Source organism: Tachysurus fulvidraco, chromosome 1 (genome assembly GCF_022655615.1).
Source record: "Tachysurus fulvidraco isolate hzauxx_2018 chromosome 1, HZAU_PFXX_2.0, whole genome shotgun sequence".
Lineage (NCBI taxonomy): Eukaryota > Metazoa > Chordata > Actinopteri > Siluriformes > Bagridae > Tachysurus > Tachysurus fulvidraco.
Genome location: NC_062518.1, coordinates 25,376,192 through 25,402,851, shown reverse-complemented (window position 1 = coordinate 25,402,851; position 26,660 = coordinate 25,376,192). Strand labels below are relative to the sequence as shown.

The window sequence follows — 26,660 nt, the reverse complement described above, 5'->3', positions numbered from 1 at the left end:
GTTACACTTTACCCTACCCCACTGCACCTGAGCAGCCTGCTCCCTCAAATCACAAACATATCCTGTTGAGCCCCAAAACGGAGGACCGAATAATAGGATTGTATTAAATATCACGTGGGTAAGATTTAAAAAGTGCATCTCTTTCAGTGATCTGTATCATATAACATTTGACCAGGTTTTATTTAGAAAAAAAAAAGATAAAACAAAAAGAAAGAATTCAGAACCACAATTAATTAGATTTTTTTTAAACATTTATTTTGTTAGTTGTATTCTTATTAAGGGTGACAGGAAATGATGGTCACACAAAGGTTGTGTGTGTTTTTTTTTTTTCTTGCACATGGATTTCTGAAGTCAGTGTTTTAGACAACAAATAGATATTGTTCAAATCTTTAAAACGAAGAAGAAAGGCAAGGACATCTACACAAAGTGGATGGCGACAACCACACACCCCTCCTTCATTTTCCATACAAAATGTCTTTTCATCTAACCGCAAATAAAAAAGTGAAAACCTCCACTTCAACCAATTTTACACCCCCCCCCCAAAAAAAAACAAAAACAAAAGCAACAAATAGATATTATATATATATATTTGCATTTGTAATATATTTACTCTTTAAAAATATAGCATCAGTCTAGTGACTAACATCTGTACAAACTACAAAAATAAAACTTTTTTTATATAAATAATTCATATGGCATGACATACATTTCAAAATAGAAGTACAGGACCCCCATCCCCTAGTCTTTCCTTTCTGCTATCTCGCCATGCATGTACTTCATGTACACGTATACCATTGATCGCTTGCTTGATTTTGTGTTATGTTGAATTTTTTTTTTTTTAAGATTCAGTAGCTACATATTGTTGTGTTTCTAGTTCTGTCACAAAAAGCTGCCACTTAAATCTAATGTTTCCCTGGGTTTAACCTGGCAGTGTTGTGACAAGTATTGAAAAAATCTCAAAATCCAAGAGACAGAAAAGAAGAAATACTGGCTTAAATGAGCTCTTTGAGTGATGCACTGGCCTAGCTGGAGAAGCCTGCAGGAGAACAACCTAATCCACCATTGCACAGGACTTCAGCTATGTATTACCTCTAAAAGCAGCAAAAAAAAAAAAAAAAAACATGGTACTTTAATAAAATTCGCTTTCTGAGTGACATTTGGGACAATTATAATTCAATATTGAGCATATTAATAGACCTGCTTTATCTCTCATAGGTTCACTGTAACAAATGTGAGACTCGCTGTATAGCTAATGAGCTAACATAGCTAACTAGCTAGTTAACTTAGCTAGCTTTTTTTTTTTTCTCAATCTCACTGTATACAAGTGCATCAAGTGCAAAAAGAAAGAAAAAAAATCAAATGAATTCAAAATACCTAGAAAGAAATTGTCATTTGTTCCTCATGCCTGACTGACTGACTGACTGACTTTCAACAGACTGAAGAGATGGAGAAGTTCAAGACCATAGTCACTGTCGAATTAGCTTCACCGATGTGGAAAGAAAAGAGTTTCTAATTGTATGTAAAATAACAAAGGCACAGTGGTTGCTGTAAATAAAATAAAGGTGGGGGAAAATGTTTGTTAAATTAATTAATTAATTGTGACAAAAAAATAGATTCTCCATGTTACAGTGCAATCGAAGACACGGTGCAGTGGTAGCTCGGCGGTTTAAGGATTCTGACACTCCTTCTAAGTCGTCTTGAATAGAAGCGTTTGCCAAATGAATGCATATATATATGTAATGTAAGCTGGGAACAAGCTAAAGATGTCTGCAGTGTAAGAACATGTTAAGGTAATGTTACAACTTACATTGAGGAGGGGGTTCTACGCATTTTCAAGGCAAATCGTCTCATCAAATATGATGTATAGCAGCAAAAAAAGAACACTGACCTTTCATTTGCAATAACCTAACATTTAACGTCTCTGAATTTTTACATAACACATTTCTTAATCTTTACAAAAGAGGAAACAAAGCCTATGAATCCTCTTATATATCTGACTCTTTCATAAGAGAATACACAAGTGATACAGTACTCTTTTAAATAGTTTTCCCCTCTTTTAGTATTAAAATATATATTTATAAATGTATAATTTTAATCTTTTAAAATAAATCCTCTTATCTGTGAGGTTTATGTACAGTTCAGAAAGACAGAGCATAGGGACCTCCCTAAACAGCCAGAGATAGATTCCAGACAAAGGGTTCGAGGGGTTGTGGGGGCGACATTGTGTGCTGTCTAGCAGTCTTTGGCTGTTTGGGTCCATGTACCACCTACAGGACACACAAACCAAAATTAGAGACACATTTTTCCTATGGCTCTACATTAGCACATTTATTTAAATATACAGAATGAACTAATATGAAAAGGTTATGCAAATAGTTAATAACCTTACCTAGACCCTGTTTAGCTTGATGCTGGTTGTTATTTATGGATTCCAGATCTTGTAGTTGCAAAGAGTCTCTCTTAGAAGGCTGATTAGCTCTCCCATAAGTTTGTGAAGTCCTCTTAGAGTTCTCAAAAGAGTCCAACACGCTATCCTCAAAGCCCTCCTGCATCGTACCCTGATATGACCCCGGCAGATTGGGGTGCACTGACACGGTTACTGAGGCAGAGGCCGTAACCATGGTGAAAGTGTTGCTTGGCTGCTGCAGTGTATTGCCACCATGGGGCAGAGCTTTAGTCCTGTTCTGCTGTGGCCCTCTGCCTTGCTGTAGCCTGGTACCACAGTAAGTAGTCCTCGCATTAGAATATGCACTGTCATTAGGTAAAGGGTGTTGCCTAGATCCTTGGTACTCCGGCTTGCCATCCCAATGTGTGATCTGTGAACTGATAGAATTCACTGCATTCTGGGCCGTCTCACTGTTTGGATCTTTTGGACATGTTGCAGATGGAATTTCACTATAAGGTTTTACAACCTAGGAAATACAAATCATCAGCTTAGTGATCACAACAAACTAGACAGTCTTATCACTTAATTAACTTTATCCATTATAAGAAACTTACTGTGAGCTTTGGAAATGATGGGTTCTTGCTGGCCTCCAGCAGTATGTGGGAAGGTGGCGGCTGCGTGGGTGTTGTTATGTACACATTTCTGTCACAGTGCTTGTAGTCCTCATCACCAATCCCAGATGTGTTGGTTGTTTCGGAGTAGTACTCAGAGTCTGAGACTTCAGTAAAGGCCTGTCGTGGTGCTCTGGGAATGTGCCCAGCATAGTAGCCATGGTTGTTCATAATCCTAGGTACAGGCTCTGGTGAAGGACTGGAGAGGCTGTTGGCGTTATTGGCGACAATGACTTCAGCTGGAGGGCCCATGATGGACAGCAGAACAGGCAGCAATACTAAGCCATTTAGAATTCCCAGCAATGTCAAAACGGCCAGCACAGCAAAGAAGTACCTTCGGAGAAAACAAAAGCAGAATGCACATTTTACTTAAGATAAGCACACACACAATTAACACATGTAACCTAAAGGTGACAAGAATTGGCTATTTTCCAAAAAAAAAATAAAAAATCAGTGACTTCTATGTTTCTGCCCTCTATCTTTTCCTCCTACCATTTCCTCTTGCCATGTCTTCTTCTCTCCTGGCAAACTGACAAAGCTGGAGAGACATTCCTATGCTCCATTTTTGGTGCAAGCACTCTGTTTTGCTTCCTCTGGGAACCCTCATCTATCACCAGTGCACTGGCACTTCCTGAATAAGTGTGTTTACATTAGTGAGCGGATTCTACACGTCAGAAACACTTACCTCTTTCCAAAAACCTTGTTCTCTCTTGTAGCATACTCTTATTAACCCCCTCGGTTTCATGACCACCAAGCTGCTGCTGCTAATGTAATTTTCCTCTGAACAACATCATACCCCATCTCACTGAGATCCCATTTCACCTTGAGCAAGATACATCACCTCTGTATTTATGCTATGCAGGCCAGCTACTATTATATCTCCCTACCTCTAATCCTTCCTCCTCCTATGATCACTTTAGAATTAATCACACCACATCAGCACAACCCTCTTTACAATGTCAGCCTAATCCAGTACGGCCCAAGAAATTTAGCACTGACTGTTGCTTATTTGGATTAAATCTAGACCAAATTATCCATATATGTAAGTGGGTAAAAGTAGTTTCTCTAAAGACAATTAAAGCTGGCAGAAATACCACCCCTGTCCCACCAAGCCATGGCTGTCTGGAGGTGGTGAGGTATAAAGTGTCAAAGTGAGGTATGAAGCCCAACAAGGGTGCAGCTAAAAGCAGGTTGAGTAAAGTGCTAAGCAGAGCTACTACCACTGTGCTGTGTGCCCTGACTGGCATGCTAGTAGAGAGGCAGTCATAATGGGCTGCAGAGCTACAAGAATTTACGTCTCTGGGTTTCAGCTCATGGCACCAAAGGAAAGGCTCGCCCCTCACCACAAGAAAGAGAGCATGAGAAAATTAGAGAGTGCTTCACTTAAAAGCTCAAACATACATAGACAATGTAACTCTTCTAGCTGTGGTTCAGATATCTGGAGGTAAGTAAAAGAAAAACAGAGTCTGGAAAAACAAGGATGTGGATTCTGGGACTTTAAAGTGTTCCTTTTAACAATCTCTGCCACACACGCACACGCACCTTCCCTTATGTCACACCTAATAGAAGTGGACTAAACCAGCTATGTTCTAGAACATCTGTTGGGAGCATTCATGTTGTAGAGTGGAGGTCGCTGTCCATTGACCTGTCTCTTCCTATGAGCCCATAGGTTTGTCTTGGCTAGCTAAGGACTCCCAAGCTAATAAATAAGACACTCTTTAAAAAATACTCAAAAAGATTTAAAATGGTCAGACAGCCATTGCACCACTAAATCTTTATTTTGGCTTGTATTCTTTTTTTTTGTGTTTGTATTTATAACAGTATATCATACCTTTAGCTTAACAAAACTGCAATGACTTTCTTTCACTTCATTTTAATAGAAATATACACTAAATTGGAGTTTACCGTTATTTCTTCAAAGGGAAGAGTATTACTATTATTCTTCTGACAACTGCACAAGACATGCAACTCAGTCAGGCAATAATTCTAAGCAAAACCATGACAAACTGTCTGAAGCATGTGATCTTTCAAAAAAAAAAAAAAAAAAACAAGGAGGAGGAAATGGGCTCTTATTGTTTCCACCTATCCTCCTTCAACCTCCCACGCTCATGTCGGGCTAATTAAAAAAAAACCTAGAGCATTCTGCTCAAGTGTGAACCATATTTGTTTGCAGTCCCAATCACACCTAGCATTAACATGCATCCTGGATGTTCGGGTCCCCTAATAAGTTTACAACCTCATACCTAGCATTACAAACACACACATACATAATTTCCTCTGGAGAAAGTCTGTCACGCACATTTATTATGCATTATTAAGCACACTACAAATGTAATATTTGTCAAGTGTTATATATAAACAGTAATATCAGACTACCCCAAATCCCAAACTACCCCAAACATGATATGCGTTTTTGGATCACAATGCATCTTTATTTAACCCCATTTACATCTGTACTTTATGCAGACCACTTGTGATCTGATCACCCAGAATACATACTGACTAGGTGTTTTAAATGGATCTAGGAAACATGGATTCATGTTGCAATGCCCTTAACCTCTCAGATAAATGGATTCTGCTGAGGATAAGCATTTGGGGGAAATATTTCCTTTGTTTGTGAGAGGCATTCTGACTCCCTATTTCCTGTATACATGAAAAGATTCGAAACGGGATAATTGTATATTTTACTAAGTCAACATTCTGATAGTTGGGTATCATTTATTAAGGCTGAAAAAAATACAGAGGAAGAAAAAGCGAAAAAAGTGAGAAACCGTACATGGGCCCCACTTGGGTTAGACCTCCAGAGTAGACCTAGTGTTAGGAATTCTGTTGTTTATATAAACTGTAATCTTTTCCATTCAGAGTCAGGGGATGGAAGGGGTGGCTCCTTCTGAGAGGGGCTGCTGAGCTTGTTCTGGTGTTTATTCAGTGTCCCACCGCCAGGAGATGTTTACAGGACCGTATTTATGCTAGTCCCCAGCTAGAGGGCCTGCTTACCCGTGCTGTCTTTCCTCCACCCTTTCTCTCTCTCTACATCTAAACAGGACCTCCCAGTGTGAATGCCACAATGCTGGCACACTGCACCCTCCAAATGGTTTGCTCCAACTACCCTCCCCCCACCACCCTCCCCCAACTCATTCTACTTTACCAATGTCCTAAAAGGAACCCCCTTTCCCAAACAACCAGGCTACACTGTTCTTCCTCCTCTCCACCTCCTCTTTATACAGCTTTGTCTCAATCTTTAGGGTAAAGAGGAAAAAGCAAAAAAAAATTCCTTTCACCATCTGACTTCATTCAAACTCTTGGAGAATGTCTGAATAGTTGTGGTGCCAAGAAGCCACCCTGGGGGTATTTAGATTTTTTTCAATGTACTTCTTCTCTTTTCTACTCTCTTCTTTAACTAAGCCATTTTTATGTTGTGGGTCTGTTTGAGGCTGCTCTCAAGGTTGTGGTCAAAATCCGGCAGAGTCCAGATTCAGCAGAAAAACACTGCTATTTGCTCTTTTTTTGAGTCAGACATTGAGTGAGAGAGGGAAAATAGCAGGCCAAAGGCAGTGCTCTGAGGCTTTCTGAAATTTGGTCAAGGCATTCTTGACCAGTTGAACCCAATGATGGACTGGGCAAACATCCCTCTTATGTGGTGGCCTCTTTAAGCACAGAAGCTCTCAACCGGATGATTGCACATTTGACATACTCCCCAAGAGACGGGTTCACTGTGTCACCACCCAGTGGGTATTTACATGTTTACGAGCAGCTGTTACACACCCTTGATGTTTTCTACATTTGTTCTTGTGATGAAACAACACTAAGGGACTGGTAAGGATGGCTTGAACCTCTGGAGCAAGAGTGACAAGGCCAGATGAGGAGTGAGAGATGGTCACACTTGCCCCTCATGTTCTAACCCTAAACAACACATCTGTTTTTTTGTTTTTTGTTTTTTGACAAAATGACCTAAAATTCGACTTGTATAAAAACCTGAATTTATCTTCATAACTCTGTACAGTTTTCAGTATGCGTAAGTGTAAAAGTAAATATCAAAGCTTAACGAACAAAATGCATTGATTGTATATTCAGTAGCATCTGTAACACTGCCAGTCACTCACCTCATGATGAAGTCAAACTCAGAGCCAGCCAGCATGAGCACTCCAAGCAGAGTGGAGATGGCACCATCCATCACAGGTGCAAACATGTGCTCTAAAGCAACACATGCACGTGTGTTTCTGTCCCCAATGGCAGTCAAGAAGCCCTGCAAAAACATGGAGTAAAACAGATAAGACTCACTATGTACATCCTGCTTACTTATTTAGAAGTTAAACTCTTGTCTATGTATGTTTTTTGCAAAAATGTTTTCTCCCTTACCAGTGCAACATGCACAGTGAACTCCACTCCAATGCCAACAGAGGCAATAAGGATAACCACAGGAATGGCACTCAACTTGATACCAATCAGGCCCATAATGCCAAACAGCTCTACTGTCATCATAGCCAAGATAAAAACCTGAGAAAGAAATAAAGACAGGCGTATTAAATTTGTAGCATGCCACCAATCTTGAGCCATCCTCTGTTGGGTTAAATGGCCCCACCACCTTGTGTGGAATGTTTCCCAGTCATTCAAACTTTACCCAAACCCCCACCCCTACTCTTCACCAACGCCAAACATCCCTACCAAAACCCCCCTCCAACCTCAAACTGCTTCCATTACAAACCCATCACTGATTGATGGTTTTAGCAGACCAAGGTCACAAATGGACAGATCTATCCAGTCTCCAAATATCTATACAAAGGCAGTTTAAAGTACAAGGTTTTAGGAAAGCTTTATATTAGTTTAAATAAAAGCTTTTACATCTCTAATTAAAATATAAAAATCGTCAGTCTAGTTAGATCCCCTGAACAACCTGCCCTGTGAATACTCCTGTGTGACAGTGATATCTGAATATGTGAGTTTACTGATGCCTATAGGTTAGTGTCACTCTGAATGACAGGAAAAAAAAAATTCTATACTTCTTTTCCAGACAAAAAGGACATTTTACTCTCTTGGACTTATGGCCATGGATAACTGTGGCATTGTTGGGATTTTAACTCACCATATGCTCACTTTCTAAACTAACAAAATTCTTCCTGTGAACGTACACATAAGCAGGGGAAGGGGGAAATGTGGACTTACAATAATGCCTGCAGTCCAGAGATTGAGCAGCAGGATAGCACACACCAGGAAGGTGCAGGCCAGCACCACACTGACAGACAGCAGGAGCCAGTGGCGCAGGCCGATGTACTGCTCCCAGAAAAGGAATGGGTATCCATTGGGATAGTTTGGGATGCCCTTGCGAATAAATTCTTCACAAATTGAGCGCACACACTCAATGGCCTCAATGAAGTCTGAAGCCTGCCGAAGACCATTTAAGTAGAAGGGAAACTGGGCAAACTCCAGAGGCTCAGCAGCTGGTACTAATAGAAAAAGACATTGCATTATATCTTAATGTGCATTAAAAGGTATAATGTATACACAGAATGGTTCTACCAGATAAAGCTAAATGAGCAAGAATGTAAGGAGTACACTTACTACGTAGGTTCTCTCCGGTGGTATCATATTTGTCATGGATCCACTCATGAGGGTGGGGATAAAAATTTGCTTGTGATGCAGCATAGCCTAGTGGATCGTTACTGACCCACACAGTCAGGTAAATGTAGAAAACCTCTTGGGGGATCAGACCCTCATTATCTATCAGGCGACGAGATGTCAGCTAAACAAGAAACAGGTCTGAATGAATATTGCTCTCTGCAGCTTAACTGAGCTTTTAGACAAACGTTTAAACAATCAAACATTGAAGAAAGATCATTTGACACATACCTGGCTGTAATTGAATGGTTCTTTCTTAGAGCCAGTCTGAATGAGGAGTTTATAAGCTAATGCTCCATCCTCAGTACCATTGCGGTAACTGTCATGGGTGATTCTGCCTGCTGTCCAGTCAGCATCAAATGCCACTTGTAGTCCTTTTACAAATAAAGTGTTATGTTAGCCTAAATTTAAACAATTAATGTTTGTCCAACATCTGCTTTTACTATTAAATAGAAACATGAAATCACTGTACAAGCATTGAAGAAATGGATTTCTTAAGGAAATTAAATGAGTTAAAACAAAATTCCCCCACTCCCCAAATTGGGGAGTGTGTGTGTGGTAACTTGAATAAATCAACCAGCGAGAATCTTTTCATGCCCATCATATTAAAAAGCCTGGCAACAGCTGAAAAACCATTTTCCTACCATTCTTTAATTACAGAGATCTCCACACAAAAAAAGGAAATCACACAGGGGACAGGCATTGGAAACAGAAAGACCCCTTTGAACTGCCTCCAGTTTCCACTGCCTTTCAAAATAAATTTACACTTTTAACGATCCGAACAAGCTCTAAGTTCTTCTTCTAGATTATTCTGCTTTTTCTAGTCTAAGGCCAGGTGGAGAGGTCAAAAACAGGCAAAGATAACCTCTGATCTATCCTGATCTTCCTCCCTAAGGCCAGAGTGGGAGGGGGGGGGAATGACAGATAGGCTTGAACTCTCTCTGAACTCTTTCCCTTACCTGTGGTCTAGCAGAATTTCACTTTCATGCAGAGTTGAAATATCTAGTCCAAAACTGTATAGATCATTCATTTAAATGGTATCAAAAGTCTCAATAAACTAGTCTCCAGGCAAGTACATCTGTGCCTAAATCATGGCATTAATTGATTTTTATCTTGTCCAGGGAAAAATACACGCTAAGGGTATAAAATGCTCAATAACTTCACCTCACAAAGTCTTTTCTGTATGTGCCCAAATGATACAAGCATTAAGATGAGTTCTTACCTCTAAGCCAGTCATGGAAGTAGTGGAGCCACATGCGGGGTAGTTTTTGATTACTGTCTCTCACGATGTACTTGACGGAGTTGAAAGCATTGTGAAGCTGCAGGAGCTCGCGTTGAGAGTGGGCATAGTCAAAATCATCCATTGTAACCAAGTACATGTTGTAGAAAGAGAAGTACTTGAACTGTGCTGAAATGAAATCATACTCCTTTGTGTCTCTGGGCACAATATCCGTCAAGTAGAGGCCATCATGGACCATGGTGGTACCATAGAGGCTAAGACTGAGCAGTGCCACAAATACCACAACTACCACTATCTTCGTCTCAGGCTTTAGCAGCAGTGGTGCATACTTCTCTCGGGCAAAGCGGGGCAAGTTCCACTGCAAAAAGGGCAGAGGCGCGCACTCACGACCCAGTTGAGGTTCCTCCGCTTGGGCTAGCAGGTCCCGAGTGGAGCTGGAGGGCATGAATATCTGGGAGCCATAAAGGTCAGTAGTTGGTCTGGGGTCTGGCGGTGACAGCACCACAGAGGGAGGGCTGGTGGAGATCTGAGATGTTGGGGGCAGAATGGTGACAATGTGCTGACCAGCAGCATCACACTGGGTGAAAGCTTGAACAGTGGTGGTGATGTGAGTGCTGGTAGTGATTGTAGAACCAGCAAATGTGGGAGTGGCTGGGTCACGACGGTGAGTGTGGTTATCACTGGCATCAGAGAACTCCTGACTCTGGATTTGGATTACTCGTGAAGAACATGGGCTGTACAAAGATAAAAAAAAACAACAACAACATTGATGTGTGACCTGTTAGTGTATAACATTAAATAATTAAACTTTAATCTTTAAATGTATTACTGTAGCTAACTGACTGAATTGAACTGATATATTATTAACCATCGTTTTCTGAGGTATAATGCAATCTGTGATGTCTACCTGTAGAAGCAACAGAGGATGTCCAGTCGTTTGTCCTTACGTCTATGCAAATCCAGACTCAAAATTGCAGGGAAGATGAGCAGGACCATAGCAAAATTAAATACCACCACAACAGCAGCCTAGAAACAGTGAAAAGTAAAAGTGCGATTAGAAGAAAGGCCCAGAACTTCTAAATCCACAGCCGCTGTCAACTTGATAAAAAACACCCTTCACATTCAAGCTCCCTTACTGTTTTAGTGCCTTGGGACTGAATTCTGGAAAGTAAAATATGCATCCTAAATCAAACAGCTCTACCCCTCCTTCCTCCTTCGACTCCAAACATAGTCAACAAGCTAGTGAAAGGGGACTCCCAAGGATGCAACTAGCCTCAGCAGTATTACCCCCCAAACACACACACAACCTGCCGGCCTGGGGCAGACATTATACTCCATATCACTAAAGAGCTGGACCACCCAGTGCTCACTTGGTGAGATCAGAGAAATGTGGGTTGACAGCTTGGTGATATACTGAGTATTCACTCATCCTATTACTTTCCCTTCTCTATCTCTCTCACTGACTCTGTATAAGAATCTGAGAGACAGGCTTCGTGTTTAGACAAATGGGAGCAGCCTTAAATATATGGAGAGAGAAAAAGAAATGGCAAAAACATTAACAAAAGCAGTCCCTTATTTATTATGCCTACAGTTCATTGACTTTTTTTTTTTTAAAGAGTACTAGTGTTCATGCCAGCCTAATGCATTGCCATCTTAATGTGCAGACATTTCTAGGTCTCTCACTCACTCATTCATACACACATGCACACTCACAGTTCTATCTATACCTGTAACGAGAAAGCCCGAAGAGCAGGAATGGGCACTAGGGCTGCCATGAAGAAGGCGATCATGTTGTTAATAGAGGTGAGAGCCACACTAGTGCCAGTCCTTCTGAGACAGTCTCCAGTCATTTCCTATACACACAGACACATAAAAAGGGAGCAAAAACATAGAATAAACACACAGTCTACATGAAGCAGCAGAAATAAAACACAATTTTTCATATATTTTAAAATCAGTAACATAGCAGTGTTGCGGTTATAAGAGAGCCACATGCCTTGAAGGGGATGTTGGAGCCAGCCTCAGTAAAAGAATGAGCCAGAAGGAACATATCATCCACCCCTATGCCCAGCGCCAAAAATGGCAGTACCTGTGAAGGATTACACCATTCTCTCTTAGAATATGTCCAAACATTTAAGTGAATCTGTGTTAGACATGTTCAGGAGTGTCTGTTTGTGTACCTGTGTAGTTGCAGCGTTGAAAGACAAACCCAGCAGAGAGCATAACCCTAAGCCTGCAGCTACAGACAGGGCCACCAGCAGCACTCCAGCCAGTCCCACTGCCCCCTGACTCTTAGCACAGTCCCAGCGGAGCATGGTCACACATGCATAGGCCAGCTATACCCAAATAAAGAACACAAAAGTACTGTGTTATGCAAAAGCATTTTAGGTGTATATACATACTATTTATTTAGCACCTTTATAGTAACATAGTGTTTGTAACTACTAATTTACCATGAGCAGGTAACCTCCTGCTACCCTGATGACACTGACATCTGAGAAGGACTTCATGATGTCATTCAGTGTAGTGGTAGAAAATGCGTGCACATTAGAGGAAGAGTTCTGGGGAATGCTCCCATGGACCACCTAGAAAGAGAACCCATGATTACAAAACATCAGACACTACTATTAGAAGCAGGTACCAAAATGGTAATATTACAGTAAATAGAATATTACTGTAATATAATAAACTTTATTTCATATAGTGCATTTCATAGAGTGATGACTTTCCCAGCTTTTTACCTCATGATTTAAATGCTAACAACACACCAAGAACATTACATGAGCCCACAGGAAGTTTTATAAGCATGGAATAATGAGCACAGATGCCCGGGTCAGGGGTCAGATGGATCAGATGTGATTACCCTTCAGGCTACTCAACCAGTTCTATGAAGAGCCAACCTGAAGGGAACTAAATACGTCGGCACTTTGTTTTTACAGTGCCCTGCCCCCTTTCTTCCAAACTTTCTTCCTTTCAACTTCCCTCTTTTTGCTCACTATTTCTCTTTCTCTCCCTGTAACACTTTTCCCTCATTCTCTCAGAATGCTAGGTGTCAGTTACTTCAAAAACAGCTTGTTTCTATAATTAGAAGTCTGACAGAGGCCTTCTAGGTGGACTCCATTTACTACGAGGCTGAGATCTGATGGAATTCAGGCCGTGTATTTTTGAAAATATACACAGAAAGTCCCCCCTCCATTTTACCCCTGAATAAAAAGAGAAACACCCCCCACCATAACCTCTATGGCAGGTAAAGCCAAACATCCAGAGAGGTTTTATAATTTAATGGCACTGGGACAGAAAAATACCTCAACAAACTTTCTCTGCCAGGACTCCAGAATGGCCGTGGCCTTATCCTCATTCCAGTTGATGTCATGGATCTCATAGTCATCCTTAAAGTGTTCGTATAGCTGTTTGGGGCTCATGAGGAGAAACATGGTCTGCAAAGCCTCTGCACTGCAAAAGGAACAGGAAGTAGTAGGTGAGCCACACATAACCTTCATCACATTGGATAGGGAGGAGTCTCAAGTTTGTCACTTATCCTAGCCAATGAGGATGATTACTTGTATGACCATAACAACAAAAGATTGTAAATAGTAATTTAGACATGGTGTAATTAACACCTATATGTTCACAACTACCTTGTATATCCATTATTAATGAGATGTTAATTTTTGTCTGCAATACTGTGATATTCTCTTTATTTAGAATTTATATGTATGGCCGCTGATAGTATGGCCCTCTCTAACAAGGGGTTCTCAAAAATCAGAGGAAATGCCTCTCTCTGTGTGATTAGCCTGCATCATCATCTTCCACCCTCACCTCTGCAAAAAACCCTGTGAGTTCTTCATACGTTCCCCCAGGATCAGTTCCTCCTGCCAGTGCATGAATTTCTTTGAGAAACCATGGCAGCCACCCTGTAGTTCCATAGTAATATCTGGACTCTAAACAGGACAGTGACAAATTTAAATCACCTAAAATTTACACAGAAGTCATTGCAATGTGATATTCAACATAAAAGGTCTATGCTTACCTGCCGCAGGTCCTTGTTGGGTGCACTGACTGGGCAGTCGCGGTCACTGGGATTAAGACAGGGCCGGTTCATGTAGGCATGGCCTACTTGAGCCTTGTCCAGCATCTCCTTAAAACCTTCTAGTGAGGTGAACTGGCTCAATTCCTCCATGAGCTTCAGAGGGTCCAGATTCATCCATTGTATGTCAGGCATCCCACTGGAGAAGACAGACAACATACATGAAATTTCCTATATCATATAAATGACAGTATTAATTTCTGGATGTCTGAAAACACAGCTCCAGTGTTACCCTACAGCTGCCTTAACACCATCGCCATTTAATACTGCCTGGTCTCTAGGATGGACAGCACTAGATTCTTGCTGGTTTCATTTGGGCCACAGCCACAGTATAAAGTAGCGTTTATTATCCTATTACATGGCTAGGGCATAAAGCGCTGGCAGGCCATGGACTCCAGTATCTTAAACCCTGTACACAGAGTCATAACAATTACCTCTGCCTCCCAAACATCTTGATAAGATGCCAAGAGCATTCGTGGTGGGTCGAGCTCTCCACTAACCCATTCTATAGCTGATGCTTGCCCGGCCTCTGGCTAAAGACTCTAATCCACAGCCTCCTACTCAATACCAAAGAGCCCCATTTGAATCTACATTTGAAATAATGGGAAAGGACTATGCTGTATTGAGATGTCTAAAGGCTATATTTCAAGATCCATATTAAGTGAATGAGGAGGCATCTCATCATTGCCGCTGTAATAAAATGTTCTTTGGATTCACAATTAATCTTACCATACTGGCACCTTTGAACACAGTTTGAACTCTTTATAAGTGGTCAAGATAAAGCAAGTGAGAATTACTCTCAAAAAGTGGTATCGTGGTCTTTTCTATTGAAATGATGCAAACGTAGATTAATATATGAACCTAAGAGAGCGTGTGTGTCGGCCAGGTCTTTCAGAATGGCCAGTGCTGACTGGAGAAGAGCGAGAGGGAATCGTGTCCTAACACTGGGCCCAATCTCCAATAACTCATGAAGAGTAGCTTCAAATAAAGCTTTGCCTCTCCCATTCCCACATACCAAGCGCCTTTGCTCCTGCCTGCAAAGAGAGCCTCCTTTATCTCCTATTTTTTGCTTGAGTGAACTGGCCTAGGTCCTTTTGTTTTTCCATAGATTGCTGCTCTTTGTTCTGTCAAGTTTTTCCTCTCTCTCTCTCTCTCTCTCTCTCTCTCTCTCTCTCTCTCTCTCTTTCTCTGTGTTTAAATCCTTCAAATTTACTGAACTGCAAGCATGTAAAAACATTAGTTTCACCCCTAGCTCCATGTACACTTGGAGAAAGACGAAGGAAAGAAAATCATTTGTTTGGTAAAGAAAAAAGAATACACTAAGCCCTAAAATTTAGAGGCAGTGGCTGGAGCTCTGAAATTTGCAAAGGCCCCTTAAGGGAACTGCAAATAGCAAAAACACATGTCCATCTATTGCATGTACATCAATGTATAATGTGATTACAATTTTTAAACCTAGAGATATCAATAAAAACTGACAAAAGCAAGTGCAGTTCATATTCTTCCTGTCCAACCATTATACCAAACATGTTGACTTGAAGAAATAGGTGCATAGATCAAAGTTTGCAGTAAATTTCTTGCATGCTTCTCTCTTTCTCTCTCTGTGACCAAGACTTGAATAATGCCCATTTTATTTGTTGGACAACTTACAGCTCAGAACCCAAGTGATTACCATGAGAATGCACAGTGTTACCCAGTGCTGACAAAGCTGGGGGCCCCTCACTGATGGACACTCAGTCGTAAACCCAGAGAATGCTTACCATTGTTTGACCAAAAGCATACCCCCTCCACCCGCCTGGACACCCAACCCCCGCCTCCTATCAACCCAGCAGCAGCCACTGTTTCTGTTCCTCCCTCTGTCCACTATCCATGAGGGCTTCTTTTGCATTGCTTTGATAGCAGAATGTGTAAAAAAAAATGGAAGGAGTCCCATCACAGCTCCGATGACAGCACAAGTTCAGGTGATGATCGAAGCAAGCCCTAGCTTATCAACAACCTAAATGGGGCTTTTGCTTGGAGCTTGATGTTGGAGTATGTCACAGATAGTGTTGCTTGGGAGGGGGGCTCTTGTTAACAGAGCGTATGTAACATTGAGGTCAGATATGCCTAGTCCGGCCAGTCGAGGTTAACTTTTGCTCCATGAACTGAGATATGCTATGTATGACTAGTATGTGTCAGTATGTTTAAGTACATCTGTTTGTGTGAGTCAGATAAGAGGGTCATACTTACGGTAAGTAGGCTGAGCCACCCTGCAGTTTGGAGCCCTCCCAGAAGCAGTCCAGTGGGGTCACAATCATGCAGGGGAAAAGCTTGTCAATCATCTAAAATGAAAATAAAGCAATTTTTGTAAGGTAGATATTCACCATTACACCAAGTCTATAACAAAGGTCTGTTTAAGAGTGAGCCATAATATTGTTGATATATGCGAATGTAAATAATCAAGGAATCAATGTGTAAATGTCATAATGGTAACATACCCTCTCAATCATGACATTTTCTATAATCGGGACACCAGATTTGAAGCATATTTTGTTAAGATCCCAGGATCTGTGGAAAGAAATTGTTTGAATAGTCATACATTTAATGATGTAACTACTGTAAAAACATAAAATAAAGTCTGTAATTGTTTATTAAATAATTATCCCACAATCTGGTGGCACTCACTTTCCATAAAGAGACACCTGGACTTTGCTGGCAGACACAGCTGCCTCCAGGTGGAGCAACAAATCTTCCTGCGTAAGAATATTGGTTCCTTCCTGTTTGGGTGTCTGTATAAGCATCTGTGAAGTGAACACTGCCTCTTCTCCTTGCTTTTCCTTTGTGTAGCGCAATTCCCTGCTCACCCTACTGCCAGCTACAAGAGTAAAAGAGAGAATGAAAAAAAGGTCAATTAGTAGGTGACTCAATTAGGTGAGTTATCAATCAATAGATATTCAGACATATAAATATAAAGACAGACGGGCATTCATGCTGGGTTTGCTTGTTTTTCTTCCCCCAATTCCAACTCTTCAGGTACATGCCAAAACAGACAAGCTATTTTAGGTTTAATGATGCTAGATAGATATGTGAAATCTCAATATGCACCAGGTTTATTTACGCTGTGCAATTGTGATTTTCATATGTATCTTATATCCACCTGATCCCAGAAACAGATGTGAGGGTCAGTGAGACACTCTGGCTGGAAAAGAGAGCCAGAGTTGTGTAAAGTATATGACACAACTAATGCTGTTCCACCAAGCTAGAAAGGCAGGACTTTGCAAAAGATCCATTGTAAAAACTGTGAGTGGCTGGAACATACGGGCTAGCCTGTGCCCAGTTCTCAGCCAACCTTGCCACCTCACTATTCAAAGGACACACTAAGCCTGCGTAGCCTGACCAAAGATAGAACAGTAATCAGTAATCCCCAGCAATCAGTAAGTCAGCCCACATTTCAGAGGCTTAAAAAAATCACCCACATCATGGGAGACACAAAGTGGCCATAAAGGGATCTGGATGTATCTAAATACAGAGAGTTCTACACAATTTTAATCCTGTCAAACCCAGGATCTAGTTTCTGGTACCGTGGGCCTAATTCTCAGGCCTGGAGGTCTTTATGTCTACCATACACTGCTTCGATCCTGGTCATGTGAGAGCTCCGTGACTTTATTCCCAAGCTGTTATATGAACACAAAATGCTCTCAATATGGATGGACTTGATAGCGTCCTGGTTTGAAAGCCAGCATACCCTTACAGAAGTTTTGTAGAAGCAGTCTGTATTCATATGTGTGTGAGTGTGTGGGCATAGAGAACAAAAGCTGATAGCTGGACCTAACTGGGGGAATAGAAGAAAGAAAATACAGGCAAAAACACTGTTCATTTGGTACGCAGACCTGAAATGAAAGACATCAAAGGGAGCTGAGAGAGATCTAGAGTCCAACCCCCTTATTAACGAAGGCGGTGGTGAAAAGAGTGCATGGGGTAGAGATGGTTGTGCCAACTCCTCATGAAACACAGTGGCCCAGATCAGAGCCTGTCTGTATGCCTTTCCACATCCCAGTACATGATGACAAGCCTGCAGTGACTGGTTAACAAGCTATGCTTTGCCTCCCGTACATCACACAGGTTTGGTTAACTGAGTAAACGTCTTGCTGATCCTGCAGTTGTACTGTAAATGACTATAAGAATGCTTCTATGACTAGTCTTTAGGGAGAATGTATAATGTCAGTAAAAATGCAATGCAATAATACAAAATCCAAGCTATTGAACACACAGCAGTGGCTTTAACTGCATGACTGCAAACAAATTGATTACACGCACAAAACATTCGATATACTGCTCATTGATTGTCACTGGAAATTCTCATGCAATTGGTTTACATTACTTCAAACATATTCCATAGTACCGATGCTTTTGCAAAAGAGAAATGTGTGCTTGATTTTATTATTATTATTTTTTTTTGTCTTGCTGTTCAAGATGCCATGTTCACATTTAATACATTCAGACATCTGCAGGAATCGAGCTTCAGTCCTTGGGCCTGTAATTACAGGGGCTCCTGAAGTAAATTATAGCTATTTGTGTCTGGTTCCTCCCATCTGGACCACCCAGATAGAGGGCCGAGTGAGAGCTGTTGCTCAGCCAGTCTCCAGATGGGAGCTCTGCTCTGCTCTCCTGCGCTCTTTCTTTCTCGCTCTCTCTCTCTTTCCACCCACCACTGCTATGCACTTAAAGAGACAGGAGCACAAATACTTTCACAGCCAGAAATGCAGCCACAGGGAATGGGAGGAAATGGGCAAAGAAGCTGGAATACGTATTTGAGAATGGAGAAGTTTTAAGTGCTCTGCTGCTATACTGTTTTCAGGGATAGGCTTTCAGGAAACTGGGCTTTGCTGTAAAGAGTTTTACCTAACTTCCCATTACAAATCAGTTCAGCCCTAATGAGGGAACTATAAAGAATTTTAGTAGACAGAAAGTTCATTCAAAGCAGTGAAAATGAGACTGTACCAATGTGTATCGATCCATCAGTAGCCTCTCTTTTGCTCTCTCTCTTTCTCAGGCTCAGTACCTCTTTTGTGTGCCCCATCATTTTTCACAGCCCTGGGAGTGACATCACCACCACAGTCCAATTATCCACCAGGAGGGTCCAACCACTGCTCTCCACCAGAAAAACAAACTAACCTCAATATCTTGTAAACTAATCATTTGCTTATCTACTGCCCCACATTTTCTCCACTGTAGATGAAACACCAGTGCTAAAAGCTAAATCCACTCTAATCTCTAGGACGGCCTTTGTTACGGCTTGAACTACGAACAGGACTGGTGTGAGGGCCTATATTCCCAGCAGGCAGTCTGGAAATTAACATGTAATTAAGCATGGAGAAGAAGCACTATTTCTCCATGGGTCAGCCCTTCCATCCATCCACTCAGCAAGCAATTCGGTGTTATAGGGCGGGACACCAAGCATGGCAAAAAACAGTCAACTACCACAAATTAGAAGATCCTGATAAACTATAATAATGCCTCAATATATTTATACTTGAAGTAATGTTTGTAAATCATGCTGAAGAAATAAACTGGTCATTTGTCCAGGACAAGCTCACTTGTGTGTGCGTGTGTGTGTGTGTGTGTGTGTGTGTGTGTGTGTGTGTGTGTGTGTGTGTGTGTGTGTGTGTGTGTGTGTGTGTGTGTGTGTGTGTGTGTAAAACAGTTGCAAGTGGTGCTGTAGTGTGGAATTGCTGGCACTGAGTCCTCACTCCATTATACCAGGCCACCTTCAAAGTGTTGTGGACCAGATTAGTGGGATTAGGAGGCCACTGAAAAGACCCATGCTGATTTGGAGGAAGTCCCACAAGGAAGAGTGCTGAAAGAGACATTTTTACCTGGTTCTGCCACCCAAGAAAAAAACTAGAATACTAATATGCAAGTGAGTGCCAGCAAGCACAAACACATACACCAGCATATAAAAGCACCAAGCAGAGACCTAGTCTATTTGTCATCTACACTCCTTGCCATTGACTCATCTTATCCATTCCAAGCTCTTTGTATCTCTTTCTGAAGGCACACTGTGGTGGCAAAAGGGTAGATTTTGGCCAAAGTACAATTGTTTTTAGTCTCTGCAGCTCTACAACTCTCAATCACAGACTCCATGAATGGGACATCAATGAAGGAGCATTTGTGCCCTTCACTACCGCCCCTATGTGAGATGGAGATGGCGCCACCTCTGGCTCACCCAGAACTGAGGCAAGGGCATGGGGAGATTCAGTGCACGTCTTTGTCACTCTCGTTTTCAGCCCTTTTTATATGTTTCCCAACAAACAGTGAAAACTAAAGAGAGAAACCCACTCAACAAAAACAAATGGATCGAGACATTTCCCAGGCAGCAGAAACAATGTGTAAGAAAAGGGAGGGATGGATCCACTTTACCTAAAGAAACGTTGTTAACGGTGTTTCCGTCAAGTGTTTTGTTCACTACAATTTTGTTACTAACTAACACTTTGATCTAATTTTTTTACCGAATAAAATAGAACCGAAAAGAAATCAAGACAGATTACGAAATCTAAGACCCTGTTACTATCTATTCAAACCTGAGGCTTCTGTCAGCATTGATATAAATTTCCACTAGTGCTGGCATTTAGGTCCTGGCCATTTCCATATGTATAGCCAGGCCTGTACTAATTATGCTAATCATCCCTAGTGTTGGCTGCTGTGGAAAAATGCCCACATTAGGCACTCCAGTGGCTGCTAATGCAGCTTAATGTGTAGTTGAAACATACATTCATCCCATTCTGAAAAGCAAAATTTTTCCACATTGCTGGTCTTATTCAGACTGGAAATGAATTTACTGAGCCCATGAGACATTTTTTTCTCATCTCAAGTTCGGAGATTTTTTTTGTTGTTGTTGTTTTACTCTAGCTCAAGAAGGGAACATATAAAAATTATAGGATATAAATACTTTTTTTTAAAAAGGAATCAAAATTCTAGATATTGTCTACACATAAAAAATAGACAGCCTCTGAGCAGCTTCATATAATGGGAGATAGAAAGAGCACATGGATGGATAACTTACAGTCCTACAGAGGTACAGCAAGATAAAATAAACCATCCAAGCAAATAATGCAGCCCTTATAGGTCCTCATCGTTTTTTAAATACAGTTCAATTATGAAAACCATGTCTCTGACATGAAGGGACGGTCCTTTAGTTTCAAAATAACTAGCAGAGCAGTACTAGGGAAAAGGGAGGCTTGCTGAATTGAGTATTCAACTCATAGGCTGTTCTAGAAGAACGAGGGCTGGGAGTCTGGACTGTGGTGGATGCATGTAGGGGGTTGGGAAATGGAAGGGGGTGCGCTGAAATAAACATTTTCAACTGACCCACGTTGACTCTGGCCTTGTTTGTTCTTTCGACTGGTGAGGTCCGGGTTTCTGCAGTATGAGTTTATTTGTGTAGCTGGGATGCTGCAACCTACCATTCACATCCAATAAAGCTACACAGTGTGTTCCATCTCTCAAAGCAGCTTCTAAATAACTATCATTTCTAATTGTTACACTTACTTAGGCTTTTTTGTTTAGATGACTGTTTCAGAATGCTAAACATCTTACTTTTATCCCTCTGGCATTTTGCAAGGTCTCTATATATGACACGTAGAAAACTTGCACAGGAAGGTCATTCAAGCTAAAGTGGTTCTCCTACCAGCCGTGTTCTTCCTCAGTTTGTGGTGACTTTAAAAATCTCAGTCAATCTTGCTACCCAGAAAGCCTTGCTCTTTTTTTCCATAATGTTTGCACAGCTTGCTTGTGTTGCCTATGTCTGTCAAGCACACCAAAACTGTGTCAAGACAGATGAGATGAATTAACCTCGGCTTGTGCTCGAGTACACAAACATCTTTTTCTGTTTAACAAATGGTGCTGTCCTTTTAATCCACTGGACATTTTTTGTAGGTTCTAACTATTGAACATTTAATTCTTAACAACCCTTTCAAAGATGTTTCTGTTAGTCATGTGACTGTGCATGAATACACGTCGGTCTTCCCAAGCCACAGCAATGGTATGGCTTGTCAATAACAAGCTGTTGTTTATCCTTCCTTCTGAAAGAGAAACAGACTTACATTCTCTCATGGCTTGCTATATGATTAAAACAAGATGGTGGCCCACCTCAGAGAGTGAAATGACTCCTACTTCATTCTCCTAACAAATTATCTTCTGGAAGAAGTACACACATGGTGCTAAAGTTCCAATGTGAAGGAAGTTTAAAGATAGCTTCGATAAAACACTGCTGTCCCCTGCCTCCAACCCTTCACCCCACATTCTACTTTATTGCCCCCCCTTTTCTTCTGACTGACAATGGGGACCAGCTCACACTTTCCCAAGCCATCAGCAATGACCTCAGCCCCATTCAACCAAGGCAGACCATTTTTTTAAATGTCATAAATATAGTAAACATTCCTTTAAAAAAAGGATAATTGCACAGTGCATGTTAATGACATAAGCACAAATTTCAGTTTACCAATTAAAAACATTGCTGACATATCAAACCCCCAGCCGAATACAAAGTGTATGTAAACACGCTGTAGTGACTGACACTGAGTTTTACAGAATCAGGAAGGGACAGGAAGGGAGTATACACTCAGTGAGTCGAAAAACAAAACAGGGCACACAGGCTTTCTTGGGTTTCTCAAAGTCCCTCACATTCTGTGGTCAGTCTTCACACATCATTTGAGGGATGGTGGAAGCAGTCACAGATGCCCGGGTGGTCCTGGTGGCCAGAGTGACATTTGGGTGGGGGGCAAAGGTTGGGGTGAGGGTGTAGCTGTGACAGCCTTAGGGTATATGATGATGTGGCAGATGATTCCAAATGCAAAGACGGACAAACACGAGCCTTTTATGTTCTTTTACAGACAGCATTCTCATGCTGCGAAAACAGTGCTATCACAAATGATCCATTAAAAATTTCTTTTCTTTTGTCTGTATGACTTGAGTGAATGTGTGTGTGTATGTGTGTGTGTGTGTGTGTGTGTGTGTGTGTGTGTGTGTGTGTGTGTGTGTGTGTGTGTGTGTGTGTGTGTGTGTGTGTGTGTGTGTGTGTGTGTGTGAGAACTAACCTCTCCATGTTACCAAACCACTTACTCTCCATTCAGTGGTGAGCAGCTTTCTCAATGGGCTATTGGGGGAAACAACGCAAGCAGAAACTTTAGTAACATGGGCCCTTCCTCTTAAAGGCACAGCGCCCTGCTACAGCATCTGCGATTGTCTGTGAGTCCTGTGCATTATTTATGTCTGCTTTCCATAGGTACTCTAATTTTGTGATAAACCTTGACAACTTCCTCTGCATGGTCCAAATACTCAGTATGCAACATATACACACCCACTATATATATATGTGTGTGTGTGTGTGTGTGTGTGTGTGTGTGTGTGTGTGTGTGTGTGTGTGTGTGTGTGTGTGTGTGTGTGTGTGTGTGTGTGTGTGTGTGTGAAATTCACATTTCCACCTCACAGAATCTATCACAGAATCTGTATATAATATGTTTATGGTGACTCCCTGTGTCAGTGTATGTGTTTATGTCCTTATGTGTGTAACAGGTGGGTAAACTTCAGCAGTATTCTTTTTTCCTGTCACTTGAGGAAAAGGGTGCCTTTATTGTTGAATGGAATCCAAGAATAGTTAAGGACCACACAGAGAGCCCGAGGGGGGAGGGGTCAGTGCCTCCAAGATGGCTAACAATTCACACAGCCCATCTGTGCAGGGGATCAGCACCACTGCGAAAGCCTAGGGGGCTTAGAAGGAATTTGGCAGTGTGAAAACCAAATAAAGATGCCCTAAAACGCAGAGATAAGTGAGGCGTGCAGAAAAGACGTCAAATGAGGAAGGGAAAAAAAAAAACAGTGCAAAGGCAAACAATACTGCCTGATGGGGAGAGAACAAGAGAAGGCTTGCATGTGCTAGGAAAAAAAAAAGAACACTACTTGTGCGTGACAGAAGATATGGAATTCCTGAGCCCACAGCCCATGTTCAAAGACCTAGCTACTGCACACTGCAAGCCCACAGAGTGGCTGGTGGAAAAAAAACCTCCCAAGAACTGTACAGCTAGAAGCAAAATCTAATTTCCATTCAGGACCCTGCTGTCTGTCAGCTTGTTTGTAGAGCAGTAAAACAGGGAAGCTTCTCCAAAAATAGGCAGTGAAGCATGAGGAATGGTGTGCATGGTCAGATGGTGCTGTCTCTCTCTTTTCCTGGACCCCCCACGACTTGACACCAGAATGCAACACTCACAAACAAGTTCATTTGGCTCATGGATACAATCCCCAAACATCCCAGCCAAAAAAAAAAACAAAAGGCAAAAAGAATGGACTCACCTTCCACCCATAGCTGTTCAATGTCTGTCTCAATGGCGGCCACGCGCAGGCCAACCGAGAAGGCTCCAAATACGAGGAGTCCAATAAAAAGCACTTTTCCACAGTGTCGCTGAATATGACAACCCAGAGTAAATAGGAGAGCCTGGAATCTTGCCCGGAGCCACAGCGGAGCTTTCTGACCCGCAGCCTTCCCCTGTGACACAAGAGAGGAACACTTAGTCACTTGGTCCATAGATAATTATTTCAGATTCACAGCAATGCCACACAAAGCCTGGATCTGTAAACAAAAGCAGGCATTCACACTGTCTGTACTTATATACATACATTTATGGTCTTTATATTGAAGAAGAGAATTATTTATTGAGAGGAAATTGAATCTCTGACTAAGTTGAAAGATATAGGCTATATATTCATCTGAAAGTGTGATCATCGCTATTAAAACTTATAAATAACAAGCAAAACATGCATTTCTGTTTGTATTAAACCATAAAAGACTGTTTTGTGACAAGCAAAAATTTGACACAAAACAGATTTCTATATTTGTACTTCTACTGTACTGTCATATTATACACATTACAAACTGGGTTTTCCTGCTTTGTTTGTATGTAGTTCACACTCAATAATAAGTGCAGGCTTATGCTCTCATGAATCCGAACTGACCTGGGTTAAATGCTGAAAGCCCTCTCTGAGCTAAAAGTTATTGCATATCTTGATAACTGGAACGCTGACTAAACTGCCCAATGAATAAAACATCGTGCTATGGAACCGCTCCACAAACCCAAAGCTCCTATCTGACCACCTTGCAGGACAGGCACTTTTTAACCAGCAAGTAATCAGCGCCTGTATGACTATTTGGCTTCGAGGAAACGGAAATGGCTATTTTGAACTATCCAGTTTCATGTGCCAAGCAATTCAAATGTCACAGCTTGATGTGGACCACACACATGCACTGCATACGCTATGTGGGAGCAACTTTCATTAAGTATTGCATTTCTGGTTTCTAAAAACTGACTGAATACAACCTAAAGAAAGGTGTTCGTTTCAACGATTAGAACCAGTGTCTCTTTTTTTAGGTGTATTATAAATTATTACTTATGTGAAAAATTTGTTTAAGTCTAAGACCTTTTTCACATTTATATAAAACACAGCGATCTCTGTTCTCTGCGTAAACACATTACAGTGTGTGTCTAAGACTAAATATACTACTATACTGTTATAGAATATATTCATTTATTGCCCCTTTATAATAATAAGTTTATTACTAAAGTCTAGATTAATGTAATAAAGTGTAGATCTGGTACTAAGTCAAAGGAAGAATTTTCTTCTAGGTAGAATTCCTTACTATACTAAAGCCTGGCTGCTGATGTGTTGGAGGACATTAAAGCTTTACTGTGTCAGTTCCACAGCTTCATTAGTGACCTTCTCTTGAGGTTCTGTTCCATCACTACTGCTTGCTCAGAGCTGAGGCACCCACATCTACCTGCAAATGAATGAAAGCTTACTTTTCATTCATACAATCGCAATCAAGAAATCACACAACACAAGACGGACATAGCCGAAGCCGGTCCCGTTATGTCACTGTGCGTCCTGCGTGAGTGCATTTATTTACACACTAGTTTCTTCTCACTTCTAAGCAAATCGACAGTGAAAACAAGCGCAAAAGGACTGTAAGCGTTTGAAATTCCCCACGCGTGAGAAACCGGTAAGTGAAGAAAGTTTGCGGTCACCTTAGCGATCTGTTTGAGCGCAAACGCGGCATTGCAGTAACTGGGTCTGCGGGGGAGCTCCGGGTTACCGGAGCGCGTGGAGCTCGGGGGGAAAACTCCAAACTTGTCGGCCCCCGTCACTCTGGGAGCCGAGGCCATAGTCCAAACGAGTCGACGAAGAGTCGAACAAAATTAAAGTAAAGCGCTTCAATAATCCGTGAGCAAGAGCGAGCGCATCCGCAGCGCACGGTTCCGGAGATCGGTGTGTTCTAGTGTTCCGCTGAGCCGAGCTCCTCCTGCACCATGCCAACATTATGGGCTCGAATCCGTGTAGATCCTTCGGTCTTCATTCGGCTTTCTTTATGCCTTGCTGTCTTTTCCTTTCCTTCCCAATCAGAAGAGCGAGAGAAATAGAGAGAGAGAGAGAGCGGTGCGGTGCGAGCGGCTCTTTCCATCGAGTGTGACCGCGCTCTCGCAGCACTTGAACATTTGGAGGAAGGCAAAGCTCTCGGTCGAGGGTGAAAAAAAGCGCTTTGGTTTTGATGGAGCAGCGCTCTGGTTCTCATTGGCCGAAGGAAGAGGCAAATTACTTTGCAAACATCGCCTATTATTAGCTGCTAAGCAACAG

At 41.6% G+C, this 26,660-nt stretch overlaps 1 protein-coding gene across 1 annotated transcript; it reads right to left on the bottom strand.

Annotated features, from left to right (window-relative positions):
* Positions 1-233: 233 nt before the first annotated feature.
* On the bottom strand, positions 234-26,660 carry ptch2 (patched 2). Its single transcript, XM_027133743.2, has 22 exons — positions 26,054-26,660; positions 24,327-24,519; positions 16,665-16,854; positions 16,478-16,547; positions 16,230-16,321; positions 13,944-14,139; positions 13,733-13,854; positions 13,219-13,366; positions 12,367-12,498; positions 12,094-12,249; positions 11,910-12,002; positions 11,641-11,766; positions 10,821-10,939; positions 9,896-10,647; positions 8,905-9,047; positions 8,617-8,797; positions 8,221-8,501; positions 7,417-7,554; positions 7,161-7,303; positions 3,001-3,391; positions 2,390-2,912; positions 234-2,267 (listed from the first exon to the last, which is right to left on the bottom strand). Exons 1-22 carry the CDS (start codon positions 26,189-26,191, stop codon positions 2,233-2,235), a joined length of 4,362 nt encoding a protein of 1,453 aa, XP_026989544.1. The 5' UTR covers positions 26,192-26,660; the 3' UTR covers positions 234-2,232.

Coding starts and splice junctions, on each gene's coding strand:
- ptch2 (XM_027133743.2), bottom strand. CDS start 26,191: ATGGCCTCGGCTCCCAGAGTGACGGGGGCCGACAAGTTTGGAGTTTTC. Junction 12,499..13,218: donor GGCAGAGAAAGTTTGTTGAG/GTATTTTTCTGT, acceptor TTCTCTTTCTAG/GTGGTCCATGGGAGCATTCC. Junction 8,502..8,616: donor CACCGGAGAGAACCTACGTA/GTAAGTGTACTC, acceptor TTTTTCTATTAG/TACCAGCTGCTGAGCCTCTG.